The 16,292-nt window shown below is 33.5% G+C and overlaps 1 protein-coding gene across 5 annotated transcripts in view; it reads left to right on the top strand.

Moving 5' to 3' along the window:
- Positions 1 to 15,491, top strand: part of LOC121866775 (LIM domain-binding protein 2-like) — a gene marked incomplete at its 3' end in the record, with an annotated part of 89,967 nt that extends 74,476 nt beyond the window's left edge. For 2 of the 5 annotated variants that reach the window (XM_042366472.1, XM_042366473.1), the window contains 7 exon segments: positions 712 to 814; positions 3,285 to 3,457; positions 4,267 to 4,476; positions 5,113 to 5,236; positions 7,853 to 7,894; positions 14,189 to 14,218; positions 15,358 to 15,491. In XM_042366472.1, the coding sequence (XP_042222406.1) occupies positions 712 to 814; positions 3,285 to 3,457; positions 4,267 to 4,476; positions 5,113 to 5,236; positions 7,853 to 7,894; positions 14,189 to 14,218; positions 15,358 to 15,491 (816 nt within the window). 5 annotated transcript variants of the gene reach the window in all.
- Between the last annotated feature and the right edge of the window lie 801 nt (positions 15,492 to 16,292).

The raw sequence follows: 16,292 nt of genomic DNA, 5'->3' as shown, positions 1-16,292 counted from the left end.
ACCGACGTTCTATGACAACACTGTGACGCTTCCACCCAAAACCATAAGTGAAAAACAAAGGAAATTAAAGTGATCTCGGGGAAATGTACTGATAAACATTTAAACTGTAACATATATTTCTATGTTGTGAATTGAGTGTCATTTAGCTATTTTGTGAATATTTCTCATTACGTCTTGTCAACTCAGTCTCTTGAATCTGTTGTGATATGTTTAGCATTTATAAAGTTTTATTTGCTCACATTTAACTCTTTCTCTCCAATATCTTTACCCCATTTGTTTGTACTGTGTGATTGTATGTAAGGTCTAATGTGAGTTTTGTGGATTTTAGTCTCAAAATCGTGACCTTATTACATTGTAATCCGAGAAACAATAGTATATATATCTATCAGAAATAATTCTAATTTTATTATTTGTAGTTCGTCTCCGGTAATATACAGTACTGTATAAGATAGCCAAAGAAACGCGTGTTTGATTTCTGACTAAATTTTGACACCAGAGCACACAACAGTTGTAGCGTTAATGGTGTCTCAACCTCGTGACGTGGGGTGGGGATAGTAATAGATTAAACTATTTGGATGAGGAAAAGATCATGTTATGAACGTTTACTTATGTTGGAAAAATGACTGTTTCTGGATTGATGTGGTTTTCAATAATAGCTGTTTGTGTTTCCCATGTGAAGATAGTAAAAGAGGTGTTGTTTCCCACCCGCAGGAGTCTGACAATCTGTGGTGGGACGCCTTCGCCACCGAGTTCTTCGAGGACGATGCCACTCTCACCCTAACCTTCTGCCTTGAGGACGGGCCCAAAAGATATAGTAAGTACCCTACACTTCTTCCCTTGTAACACAAAATCCTACCGTAGCTAACATGTATAGATTATGAATTTTAAAGAAGACTGTCCAAACTTAACCTACTGTAGGTCCGCGACAAGACCCATTGTTAGACTCGGATGACATCCTTATCAAGGTGAAAAACAAAAATTGTGAAAAGTGTATATTTTTTTTATTGTGAAGTGGAAGATTTTTATTTCTATTTTAAATTATATTTCGTTTTTTGTGTGAGTAATAATTATATTCTTGGTGAACTTACTTTTTTTAAGACTAATTTTGTCTTCAATTTTACTCACAAGTGTAATGTATGAACAACATCCTTATGATCTGAAGGCAGTAACTACACCAGTTCACATATACTAGTCTACTTTAATGCGCTTTGAGGCTCGTTCACCCACATTTTCATTATCTCAAATCTTTTTCCTGTCAGTTTGACCACATGATTACCCAATACCAGAGTGAGAGAGAGAGTCCTAAAACAGAGCAGTATCGTGCTAATTTTGAGCCTCTGGCGTATCCCTTTATCCGTGTACGTAACATGTATTCGCAAGGTTGGTGTTACCTCACTCGTACACTTGTTGGGATTATAGAAATGACAAACAAAAATTTACCATTATTTTTTCCAAGTTACACCGTCGCTAACGAGTTAGACAACTTACAGTTATAGGTCACTTATCCCTATGAATATTTCTTAACCAATCAACACACGTTTAATGCTGCCGTCGACGTAATGGATGATGTATATATTTACCATCATACATACGCATGACTCAGTTTTTACTGGCATAGGTATTCAGGTCTACATTATTAAGTGACGGGTCATTAATCTTCTCTCTGGTTATGTGTACTGAGCTCTCGGAAGTGCTGTGAGAATTATATTGGGCGTTTTAATTTAGTGCGGCATTGATCTAGGCCAGCTACCTGGGCTAGGCTTTTAGCCAAGCCTAGTGTCATACTAACTGCAACTAGCCAGCCATTCACTTACTCATCGGTGTTTAATCTACGAAGTTCTTTTGCCGATTCGAGTGTTCATTGATCCGAAAATCATTGGAAATAGCTATCACAAGGTTCTTTGTTCTGAAGGGAAGGGTGCGATACGCTACAACAAATTTCATTAGGTTACGTTATGGTAGGTTAGACGGGGGTCATATATTGTTTGGGTAGGATATTTTACTCGTCGGTAGATTAATGTTGGACTTGTTAAATAATGCTTTCTATCGCTAGAATAGATTTAGTTAAGTTGGGTTTGAGCAAGATAGCGAAGGATACATTAGGTTTGGTGACTCTTACCAATGATCCTTGAGAACAGTGAACCTTGGGAGTTAGGACTAGCATGACTTACATACATGCATCTCATCATACAGGAAATAATTACGTAACCTCATTTTTTCTTTACGCACACAGTGTTTTAATAAAAAAAATTGATCTGGTATTAGGAACAAGTCCTATACGAATAGTACTTAGGTTCTTAAGATTACCTAATATAGTACCAATTGAGCAGTGACCCAAGGTGGCCTAGATCTCATCCCAATTTGGATAAAAGCTGCTTGTACAGGTGTATTAATGACGATAACTAAATCTAAACTCTGTGGATTTTAATCAGTCTTAGTATGGTATGTCGGTATATCACTACAATACGTCAGACTTTTTCATTAATTATCAACTACTGAATGTTACAGTTGTTTGGACTGATTTGTTGCGTGGTGCAGGAGTTAGTAACCTTTTTTACGTGTACGGTACAATCATTTTTCAAAATTATTTTTTATAAAAGCAAGGGTAATTATTATCAGTATCAACTTTTGTATTGTTATTAAACTATGATTAAACCACCATTACCAAGTACAGTAGTTCGTTCAGGCGATTTAGTCTTGAAAATGCGCATTCAATTAATTATTAAGCAGTTTTACTTCTCATAGTTTTGTGGGAGGGAAGTCGAGTGTGTTAGAGGTATTTAGTGAAGCATTAGTATCACTGTAACAATAATGATGATGGTAATTTGTTTCAACTTACAGGCAAAAGACTCCTCTCTGATCAAATTACAGTTATTAAGATGAATAAAAAACATTAAATAATGGAGCAGAATATGCTATAAAGATAACATTAAAAATGAAATCGTCTAAAAATGTTTACATCACATTGGATACAATAGTAGTGGCAAATGCAAGAGTGAGGAGAAATACAGAAAGTGAGAGTTTAAGATTACAGGCACGTGAAAAGAAAATGGAAAAAATTTAAACTTCATGATTTAGTTCAAATATCCTTTATGCAGCTTATGGTTTACATGTACTGTACTGTGCTGTACTATACTACATACGCCCCTTGTCTTGGATATAACAAGTTTAAAATTGCAAATGAATCTTGATAAATTGTTGAATTACATTTTCTTTTACACCATTAATAATTGTATCGGTTTACTTCAGTAACTAAATATTCCTCTTTTGTGCTTTTCTTACAGCAATTGGAAGGACCCTCATTCCACGATACTTTAGAAGCATATTTGAAGGTGGTGTTACGGAGCTATATTATTCCCTCAAACACCCTAAAGAGTCGTTCCATAACACCTCCATCACCCTCGACTGTGACCAGTGCACAATGGTTACTCATCATGGGAAACCTATGTACACAAAGGTGAGAAATGTACTCCATTTTGTTCAACTGGTCTACAGGTGTATAAATTATAAGAACTGCCTTATCCCATATTACTTTATCCACATATACCGTGATGAGATATTAGTAATAAAGTGTATCAGGGGAAACATCAATAGTAATGTGTATCAGTGGAAACATCAGTAGTAAAGTGTATCAGTGGAAGCATCAGTAGTAAAGTGTATCAGTGGAAGCATCAATAGTAATGTGTATCAGGTGAGATATCAATAGTAAAGTGTATCAGGGGAAAGATAAAAGATTGGACAGGAGATGAAATGGTTTTGTAGGAATATGACTAATTTAACCTATTTTAATCCAACCCAACTCTATTGTATGTAATATAACCTAGCTAATCTAAATTATGTTAGGTGAGGATGAATTTGGTTATTTTGCCTAGTTCATTTAATGGGCTCCTAATCTAGCCAAGGTTAAGTTAGGCTAGGCAAAGTCTTGGTTATGTTCGGTTGGGTCGGGTTAGGTTAGTTTAGTTTATGTATGTATGACTACAGTAGATTCATTGATCAGTACAGTATGGGGTACATGCAATACATTTGCAGTATTTACCCATAAATTGCTTCATAATGGAAGTACAGTATGTATAAAACAGTGCACTTCTCTTTATGTCTACAAATGTAGGTTTAATTAATATCATTCATGATTGATCTTTATATAAGTTTTGTAATTTGGCTTTTATTTGATCATCTAAACATGCTACACTTTTTATTAGAAAAGTAACTTGACCATTTCCTTTCTAACTGTTATTTGATATATGTATTCTCTTGCCACTACAGGTCTGCACCGATGGTAGACTTATTTTAGAGTTCACATTTGATGACCTGATGCGAATCAAGTCATGGCATTTTGCCGTCCGTGCCCACCGTGAGCTCATCCCTCGGTCTGTGGTGGCCATGCACTCGCAACAGGACCCGGGTATGGTTGAAACATTAAGCAAAAACATCACGCGGCAGGGCATCACTAACCACACCCTAAACTACCTCAGGGTAAGCAACCAAGTATACAGTATTTTTTTTATTCTATTGGTCCAGTTCAGACTTATGTTACAACACTAAATGACTGCAGGATTAGTACCCAAGATTAATACTGTACTGTACTTGGATATTTCCAGAGTGAGTTACAGTACAGTATTGATATTGTATATTATACTGTATATAGTTTTATACTGTAGATAATACATTAAAAAAAAACTCAGAATTTTATTCAAAAGTTTGGAGATAGATGCAGTGTTTGTACAGTACAGTAAATGTAGCTTTACCAATTTCCATTCCTAAGTTCTCTACTCACAGGATACTGTAAAGTGTAGAGCATTATACTACATTGATAACAGAAACATTTATACAGTACAGTACTGTACAACTTTTTTTTATTTGTACTGTATTAAGTAGGCTTTTCCTGTAGTACCTTGGGGTGGCTCTCGTGGATTCTCCTCCACATACTGTACCATGAACTGTAAACATTTCATGTATACTACAGTATTTCATCAAGACACTTGCATTTCCAACTCTTGTATGACATTGGTTAAACTGTCTTGTTTCATTCATGTACAGTAATGACATTCTTGTGTATTTCTTGAATCTTTATTTTAAAATTATAAAAAAAATTATTTATTTTTTTGACAGTTATGTGTGATTTTGGAGCCCATGCAGGAGCTCATGTCACGCCACAAAGCTTATGCTCTCTCTCCCAGAGATTGTCTTAAGACTACACTATTCCAAAAGTGGCAAAGAATGGTTGCACCACCAGGTAAGTTGCTTGTTCTTCTCTTGGTATTAGAAGAATATGAATTGAATTGACTCCAAAAACATATGTTTTGATGTTCAATTCAGCATTCAAACTACAATTGTAGGAGCACGTGTGATTAGTGGGAAAGAGGCTTGACAATTTAGCTCATATGAGTTTTCAATAAAATGAAATAGACTTGCAGCAGCTTATCATTCTCAAGCTTAAAGCCTAAAAGCAAAGCAAGGGTTCACACCCACAAATAGTGTTCAGATCACAGATCTCATAAGTATCGTATCATAGACAAATATAAAATGGTTCATCATCTACAACGGTAGGTCACAGTTCATAAGCACCGTGCCTCACACTATTGCACACTGGTACATTAACTCTGGTTCTAGTCTGTAACTGTAAATTTAAAAGCTGTTGTGTATGGTGTGCATTTTTCAAGGTTTCAATTAGATGGAATTGACTTCCATTCATAGAAACTTGAGTCATTTATGACAAAAGAACAAGTTGAAAATGAATGTCTTTGAAAGGTGGCAGATAATGTATTTTTTTTGTCGATCCGTTTAACATAGCTGGTCAAACTACTCCAAAAATACCTTGCTGTTAATGTGTGTTGAAGCAGATATTTGCTGGATTTTAAATCTTGAATTATTAAGTTGACCTCTCATAAAGACAGAATTATCATAAAGGTGGTAAGTACAGTACCTGTTAACAGCTTATGGTGATCTATTATACTCTGTACAGTAATTGGATTTACAAAAATTGGATGTACAGTATAAGAATTAATGTGAAAGTATATTGAACAGATTTTGTAAAAAAAAAAGTCATCTTTAACAGTGCATGTGACTATGAACCTGTTAGTCTCAATCACAAGAATTTTATTAAGATTTTCGTTGAAAAATACAGGGATTAGTTTAAAAACAATTAAAGTACTGATTTTACTAAAATTTTGGGGACATGTTCAGCCATCCACCCTTGTAGAGGTTGTGAACTGCTACTAAGTTAAATTTGCTTGAATGTGTTACTTTCCTGAGTTTGTCATTGTGATTAACTTATGCTTAAAGTGTACATAAACAAGTCAAGTAATATAATGAATTCTGAATACAGTACTGTACTGTATAGGAACACCTTAGGCCACAGTTTACCAGATATGAGTGAAGGAGTAATTTTGTCATTAAAATGTTTATTAATAAATTATTGTACAAAATTTTAATCTTGTTACTGTATAATTTTTTTCATAAGAGTAATATTTGTGGTTGTTGGGGTTAGGCCTTTCAGAAACAGTCCTCCATATAACCTTGAAGTTGTAAGAGACATACAGTACTGTATAAAAGAGTGGAGTGTAAAAGTGGTGAGAGTCTTGTGCATCCTGTTCCACATCTGTTGTGAGCTTAGGAATGCAATAAATTGTTCCACCTCTTGAAACTGGGAATGTAGACAAGTCAAGCTGAATTCTGGATTGGAATTTCAGAACTGAAGGATCTTCCGGTAGTACTAATTAGTGTAGACACAAATAGCCATAAATAGTATACTGTATGTACATAACTGAAGTTTTAAAAACATTTACAGTATTTAAAAAAAAATAGTTTTTTAAAATCCATTCACAATAATTTTGTAAATACAAGACTGGAGAAATGCTTGAAATTAAGCTACCAGGTAACTCTTGGAGTGAGAAAAATTAATACTGTACAATATTTATGTACAGTACAGGTATATTATTTTAAATTCTTTATCTGCTATCTCATGTTTGATGATGCTCATAAGGTATAATATACTGTACAGTATATTCATAGTAGTAGTGCTTCAGGGCAGAATCTCTTATTAAGAAGTGTTCATAAAGAAATCAGAGGGAAATAGATATAAATGAGTGCTTTAAGCCATTTGTCAGATAAGAGCCTATGGAATTGTTTTTACAGTATTGTATAATTTTATTTACACAAGCAGAAACAGCATCACATGATCTCTCTAGTACAGTACAGTACAGTATACTGTATAATGGATTGGCCTTTGTGTTTGATGAGTTTTTACTTATTGTTTTTTTTTCATGTAGTATGATAGTTTGACCTTGAGAGTCTGTGTTATGATTCCCATTTATTTTGATGTTTTTCCCATTATTGATTACAGTACTGCATGATGAATATTTTATGCTGAGGCTGTAACTAGTGTAATGGTTTTGTTTTGTTCATTGCTCTGCAATTTTATTTAATTTGCTATTAACCCCTAATGCAGCCTGGCTTTTGCAATCAAAGAGGCAGCATTATGTAAATACATATTTAACAACTAATTTAATTTTTTCATAAAGCTACTCTGATAACCTCTTTGGCCAGCCCCTCAAATACCCATCAGCTGTTTTATGTTCACTCTTGCATCACTTGTTTGTGGTTTAGCTCAAAGAACCTTAGGATTGTCTTAATGTCTCTTTCAATCCATGTACCCAAAATTTTAGATTTGTTTTCTTTTTCACTCAAAATTATATATGGTTTAACTCCTGTATCTTAGCATTGTTATCTTATTACACATAAAAGTGCACAGTAGCCTCTTAAGTGGACTATTTGAACTAAGCCACAGAGTGATGTTAACCTTGTGTTGTTGTTAATGTTGATGTGATCAGCCGTGTTTTGTTTGTCATAGGTGCAGCTAATCAAGCAAATGGTAAAAATGGTGCCGATGGAGGTATGTGGTGGACTCACTTTAACACCCGTTGATTGTAATGTTGACCACAACTAACCACTTAGTTGCCAGCGCCCTCTGCCACGCCTCACTCACTATTGCTACTAACACGCGTGGCCGCTCATAAAACTTGACTTGCACACTTACAAAATAGCACTCACTTCTACACATTACTACATGTTACTAGACTACTGCCACAGAGTGACTTCATTTGCATGTGTGATTTTATAATATTGTACCTGGTATAGTACAGTTTACTATATATATATATATATATATATATATATATATATATATATATATATATATATATATATATATATATATATATATATATATATATATATATATATATATATATATATATATATATACTGTACAGTATTACCTCAATGTATATTTAGAACTACAGTACAGTATTATTATTTACTTCACTTGTGGAGTTTCAAAGCTACATCTACCATAGCACTACACAAAAGTTGTACAGTAATTTAATCTTAACAGTTGATTAAAAAATTAATGTCATTCACACTTACAGAATGTTTTATTGGAGATAGAAAGTTGTAACAAGAACATTCAATTTGTGGGTTATTTTGTCAGTCACACACTTCATAAAAAAATTTATCTTTGTTCCTTTGGATATTTTCTGCAACACAGTAATGCATTTTGAGCTTCACAGTACTTGTACAGTACAGTACAAGACATTCTAATGTGACTTAAATTTGTTTCATGTAAAACTGTGATTTTTTTAAGATGCATATTTTCACAAGTATGTACAGTATTTTTTTGAGTTGTTGTACTGAAACATAATCCTTTAAGTGATATCCTGTTATGTACACAATACAGTACATTAAGTAGTACAAATTTTATGCAAAAGTTTTCAATAATTTTGTAAAAATAACTTGTTTTGCTAAGTCATTTAAATATTAAGTCATCTTTTAATTTTGGGCGGAACCTTTCAATAGAAAACAAAGTGAAATGTGAAATATTTTTTTTTACCCTAATATGGAAAAATCTGTAGTAATTTATTACAAGTCTGCATTACCTTATTTGTTGATAAGAGAATATTCAGGACAAATAAGATCAAATTTTGAAAATTATATTTCAGAATTTTAACACCAAATTCATAAGCCAGACAAAATCACATTCAAAATTATATCATGCAAAATATTCTGTGGTAAGTAGTTGGTAGCTTGGCATGAACAGGGTTCAGATGACCTCCAAACACAACTATGGTGATGGGTAAAGCACTGTTGCATCTTTTACCTCAGAAATCTCAGCCAATATGTACCCCAGTACACTCCACTAATATTCACTTGTGCTGAAAGTGTTTTTCTTTTTTCTTTTACTGGTTATTTTTCTTTTAAGTCTTAAAGCCACAGAACAACTTGAATAAGCTAAAGATAATACAGTACCTGCATTAGTTTATTATATCACAAGGAGATGGTTCATACCTATCTACCTTTACTGCTGCATTACTAGCCAACAATTTTAGTTTCAGACACTGAAATTTTCTTGCCAGAATTTTTGTGACTGTTGGAAAATAATATTGTTAGCCTAATATGCATTTATAAGTTGATTTTTTTTTTTTTTTTATTAATTTTGTAATTTAGTTGCATCACAGTACAGGTATACATTTTCACATGTTTTCAAAATAAGCTTTGACAGAGTGATCAACAGAGGTGCCTTTTTAGTAGTTTACACTTGTTTTGATCTCTTAATTGTGGAATATTAACCTCGTGGTTCCTGTCCAAGGTTTAAATTTCCAGTAAACTTTTTAATTTTCGTGCTTTTTACGCCCAGGCAAAAAAAAAACCTGGCATCAGTCAAACTAACAAAATAATAGCTTTCAGTGTACAGTATATTTATTTTTATTTGATACAATACAGTGGTCCCTTGGTTAACGAACACAATTCGTTTCACAGAGTTGTTCGTTAACCGAATCCATTGTTTCAATGGGATATTGGGTAATTGGTTCCAGCTCACAGAAAAGTACATACAAAGTTAAAAAAAAAAGCAGTAAAGTACATTTACTTTGAGGTGTGTATGTAGAAGGTTCCTGGTTGATGATGATGGGAATTAGAAGTGGAGGAGAAGGGAGAAGAGAAGGAAGTGGGGATGGAGGAGAAATCACCTTTCAGGGGACCCATGCTTGATGCAGTAATTTCACCAATAAAATTTTAAGTTCACGAGGTGTAATTCAAGATTATTTTATTTAAATCAACACTGCACTGCACTATATGTTATCAATATGTTAACTAAATTTCAGAATTACCAATAATTTTAATGTAAAAATGCAAAAAATATTCAAGACACCAACAAAATTGATGTTCACTCCACTGTAAACAAAGCCAAACTGACGCCTGGTGGGTGAGTCAAGCAGCTGATGGGCGCACAAAAAACTAGTTCCCTGTACTGCATATATTATCAATATGTTAACTAAATTTTAAAATGACTAATAATTTTAATATAAAAAATGCAAAAATATTAAAGAGCACAACTTTCTTGATATTTACTCCACTAGAAACGAATGTAAACATGGAACAGATTACTGAATTGGCAGACAGGCCCATCAGCTGATCAGCTGATGCTCACAACAAAACGTGGTTGTCGTAAGGATTTCATTAATCGAAGTTTTGTTCGTTAACTGAATTGAAGATCCTTATGGGAGGTAATTCGTTAATCGAACCGTTCGTTAGCCGAGGGACCACTGTAGTACAATAATAATAATTTTTTATGATATACTGGTATGATAAAAAAATGAAGTAAGATTTTCATTCAGTTATATACAGATATATTGAATACTCATATATAAGCATCATACACCTGTATATACAATATAAATGTAAGATTAAGTGATATTGTATGCAATATATATATATATATATATATATATATATATATATATATATATATATATATATATATATATATATATATATATATATATATATATATATATATATATATATATATATATATATATATACATACATGTTGTACCTCTCTAGTCCGGCAACCTCGGGACCTGACCGGTGCCGGCCCATGGAAATTCACCCTTTTCCTGGATAGATAGTGACTTGTGCTTATGCTTGGAAGCACTAGCACCACTTACTCTGCATCATGGTCTCTTTGAAGACATATTGAAGGGTTAAATGTCGTATAGTAGCTTCTCAAATTTCACGAGTTTTTAATTCTTAACGTATTTTATTGGAACACAAAAAAAATGAATAAATAAAAATTTTGGCGGCGGAAACTTGAATTTCGACGGGTTTGAACTGCCTGCCAACGTGCAGACGACGTGCATAACCGTGTAAACAGCGTCATTTCTCTTATGTACAAAAGATTCATTATTGTTTATTACTGAATGTCTTTTTATTGAATTAATGTTTATGTGTGCAAAATGAGTAATACAATTCATTAGTAATATGTAGAATATTAAAACACACAAGGAAATGACACAGCATTGTTTTCGTTGATTACAAAACCAGTGACTGACTGGTTCTACATATAAAACTGAAGAAAATAAAACCTTGGTTGTAGCTGTAGTAAAACTAATATGGTTGTTTTAAGCAATGTTATTTAATGTTTATAAATGGAACAATAGAAGTAGCTAACGATAATGGTAAAGAAAAAAGAGATCGCGTATGTAAGTGCGCATGTGCACACGTGAAAACATATCGTCAATTCAATTTTAATTCAATTTCAATTGTTTATTCCTTGATAGAGGAAGTGGGATCCTAGTGCTGTTACTAGGTACCCCTGTACAATGACACCAGAAGCATCTGGCAAGTGTGACAAGTATATACAGTATATGAATATTATAAAGGGGCTTACTGAAGCCTAAGGAAGGAAGGATATTCCTTTAACACATAATCAATATTATTTACAAAATATCTGGCCAGTATGGGGAGGATCATCGTGTCTCCGTCAGGGGGTCATGGAGTGGTGGTCCATATGGTGGTTCATATATATTTTAATTAATGTTTCTGAATTTGTTTTTATTGAATTAATGTTTGTGTGTGCAAAATTAACAATACAATACGTGGAATATTAGAGGAGAGGAGACGGCTGCCGGCATTGCTTTTGTTAAAGCTTACAAAACCAGTGACTGATTGGTTCTACATATAAAACTGAAGAAAATAAGACCCTGATTTTAGCTGTAGTAAAATTAATGTAAAAAAATTAATATGGTTGTTTGAAGTACCTATAATGTTATTAATGTTAATAAATGGAACAATATAAGTAGCTAACCATTAATGGTAAAAAAAAAAGTGAGACTGCACGTATGTAAGTGCGCACATGTGAAAACATATCGTCATTACTCTACATAAGAATATGAAAGCAACACTTATTTACTGCTCATATATATTGAAGGGTTAAATGTTGTACTCTGTGTAGACAAGCAGAGAGAGAGAGAGAGAGAGAGAGCAGCCAAACTGCCGGATGTAAACAAGCCTTAATTTCCCGCGGCTTTGTTTTTTGTTTTTTTAAGGGGATTAGCCCACCCGGGCATAGGTCACTGACCCTCATTGGGGCCTGAGGAGCAAAAATTTAATACTTCTGTAATAATAATAATAATTCAGATAAGTTTAAAAAAAAACTGCCTATCTACCTATTGGACAAACTAAAATCGTTCCGGACCACAGAATGCCGGACTAGAGAGGTACAACCTGTATATATATATATATATATATATATATATATATATATATATATATATATATATATATATATATATATATATATATATATATATATATATATATATATATATATATATATATATATATATATATATATATATATATATATATATATATATATATATATATATATATATATATATATATATATATATATATATATATATATCATAAAAATAATCCAAGGTGGATATAAACCAAATTGACAAGGAGCCATGTGGGGATTACACACATACAATAAACCACTATCGGTGACAAAGTCCAACTGGGAGTCGCAAATTAGCATGCCTTATCTTAAACATCATTTATTTCTAGTTGATAAAATCTGGGGTTGGTTCATAGGTTTGGAAGTTGGCTTGTTGCTTAAGTTTATACACAGCCTCAGCAAATATGGTCATTTATTTTCAGTTAAGAGACAAGAAAGATTTTTTATTATAATTTATTACAATATGCACTGTAATCAATATACTGTGTAAATGTAAAATGAAAAAAAATATATATTATATAGACCAGTGGTATAGTGAGGGTATCTGGTGCCCAGGGACAAAACATGATTTGGCAGCCCCCCCCTCCCCCCATGCAAAAAAAATCTTCACTTGCCCTTTACACTCATACTTTTAACTTGTAATGTTAGATGACAACCCTTCCTACCATACTCTATTACTGGATCTGAAGGTTCACCATGATGTCATGAGTATCTGATGTCTGAAAGCTAATTGTTGGTTGAAAAAGTACCAGTAATGGCAGTACAGAGTGCAGAAAAAAATTGAGTCCATTGGAAAAGAATTCTGTAGTGAAAGGAGTTTTTCCCATGTGATTCACTTCACCTTGAAGATTGGTTTATTAAGTTCTGTTTTGACTGATGATTGAATATGCTGTGACTTAGTGGTGTTAATTATTTAGAGTTACAGAAACCAGGGTCTTACATCAACACTTTTGTTCATTGACCAAACACTCAAGTGAAGTGATATGGTATTTCTGGTGATATCCAAATATTTGATGTCAAGTATAACAAAGACATTATTAGTGACTCGTGGTCTTATGAAATGGTAAATTTTGAATTTAACTAGTTCAATTTGGCATCCCCCACTTCTGGCACCTGGGCACAAGTGGCACCCCCCACTCACTATGCCACTGATATCGACTTGATGCATTTATCAAGATGTCTATTGATTTTAAGATACTGTATATCTTTTTAAAATTCTCTGAAAAAAATATTAAGAGGTAATTTATTATATTAGATAATCTTTTATTTGAAACTTAAGAATTAAAAATGTAGGAAACTCACTCTTTCAAGACAAATTTTCTCCAGTTGGCTTTATGCTAGGTAATTTTCTGTGACAGAAAAACTCTTTTATACTTATTAAATTTTTAACTCAAAACTAGCCAAGTGTTAATTTTTGTAAGACCAAGTTATTCAAGTTTTCTCTTAAGAGGCCAGTTAGTTTTGTATGTTAGAAAATCTTTTTATTTAAATCTCAAATTCATTAACTAGTAGAGTATATGTTTTGTTTAAGAGAATGTTATTCAAGTATGGTGTGAGAGGCCCATACTGGCTGATATCCTGATGAATACTTTTGATACTCCGTAGGTCTGGTACTCAAGACTTCACCAAACTCAAGTAGGATTCACTAGATACTGTTGCACTAGTTTCATAACAAAGTTACTCTCAAGTTGATCCATACAATTGCTGAAGCTGACGAGAGTTTTTTCTAAACTAAGCTTTTTGAAATATATTGTAATTTGCAAAAGTGTATTTAATGACATTAGAGACTAATTGTCAATTTACTTTTTGTTCCTGCAGATGGTAGTGCATTTATATTTATTTTTATTTATTTATTTTTTGCTTGAGATAAAGTCACTCTCCTAAAGTTTAATTCTTTTAACCTAAGAGGTCTTGTGCCATTTATAGTCTTTCCCTCTATTATAATTTCTGCTTTGGATATTGGCAAGTTACAAAAATATTTTATGATATCTATGCCATTGTAGGAAGTCACATTTCTTATTAAGTATTTGTTGAAGACAGTTTGGCAATTTGTAAAGATCTTCTTGAAACAAAATACTAATATACTGTACTCAGAGAAGCAACTTATGGCACGTAAACAATAGGGAAGTTCACGTTTCTCAATAGATGGCAATAATGAAATTAAAGAGTGATTAGAGGGAGGGAGTAACACTGTGTGCTTCTCTGGCATCCTAATGAAGTGGTTCAATCTCTGGTGAACACTTCATGTGCATCACCTTTGGCCAATATGGAGACTGGGGGAGCATCATTGGTCAACTTTCAGTCTAACTCATTTTGCTGTATGTTTTGTGAAATGCATAGTCCATTGCTGTAATTTGAGACATCCATCCTTTTCATTGTCCCTACTTTAATTCAGACAATTACATTTACTACATGCAGTTAATGATCAGTGAATATTTCCCACAAGTATTCCCTAGATGGGAGACTGAACGTTGTATCTTGCTGGCAGAATTATGGCACCTTGGTTGTTTGACTTGTAGACAGTTTGTGAAGGAGCTTGCATGTGCACTCATTAGCTTTTACTTTATCCAGCTATGTTTTTTGTAAATCCCTCTTACAGTAGCCAGTGTACCTTACAAATACCATTTCAGTTTGTCTTGAATATTTTATTAATTGATTAATATTCTTTAAAAGGAAAACAAGTATGGAAGAATATTTCATCAAACTATATTTATAAACATCGACTTTGTATAAATATACTAAGATGAATTTGTCCCTTTTTTGTATTTTAACAGAGACCCAGCGTGCCCCTAATAAACGGCGGAAGCGGAAAGGTTCACAGTCGGGTCAAAATGCAACTGCAAACTCCACAGGCTCAAGCAAGAAAAGATCACCGGGCCCAAACTTCAGCCTCGCCACTCAAGTCTCCGTAAGTATCACTAGGCAGACTTACTTTGTGGTGTGATCAGCGATTTTGAGCCTTAGGTCTGATGTAAAGTAAGGTTCATTTTCCTGTGATATAAAGAGGAAAATAGTATTACTGACTATCAAATCTATGGCTCATGACCAGTGATACCACCACATTAGTCGATTCCCTCTGTTTCTTGTTAGTGGTCTTATCAGTAACTTGTTAGCCTATGTTATTGATACCTTCCGTGGATTGTAATGATCACTTCCTATGGCATTTTTTTGTTTGCATGCCATTCTGATAGTGGAACACTTTTCTCCCCAGTGACCAGGCTGATCATTTCCCATGAGGTGAAGCTGATCTCCTCTCTAGGTAGTATTGCCTCTCTGGTTGCTTAGTTAGTCTCTAGTCATAGGTTAAGCCAGATAAACCTTGGAACTGTCCCGGCAACCATCACATATGTGGCTAAATCATCACTATGAAGGAAGGCAAAATGGATTAATTTGGGTGCCAATCTATCGTGACTGTAGAGAGGCACATTACTTGTCAGCCATCTTTTGTCTGTTTTCATGTGATATCATTTCCCATAATCTTGGTTGTGCCCCGGAGGTGTCCAACTTTAAGTGGGTTATCCTACACTTAAGTATGCATACTGCAATTGTATTCTATTGTTTAAAGATAGTACCAATTTTTTTGTCTATGAGAGTAAAGTAGTAACTTCATATTTTTGAGCTGTACATTATGCATCATATATTTTTTGTTAATGACCAAAGTGTTTACATTTATGTATGAATATGTGAGAGGAGGTCACAGGGTTCAGTA

The sequence above is a fragment of the Homarus americanus genome, unplaced genomic scaffold (assembly GCF_018991925.1).
Source record: "Homarus americanus isolate GMGI-L3 unplaced genomic scaffold, GMGI_Hamer_2.0 scaffold58748, whole genome shotgun sequence".
NCBI classification, from domain to species: domain Eukaryota; kingdom Metazoa; phylum Arthropoda; class Malacostraca; order Decapoda; family Nephropidae; genus Homarus; species Homarus americanus.
This window is presented reverse-complemented; position numbering and strand designations above follow the sequence as displayed.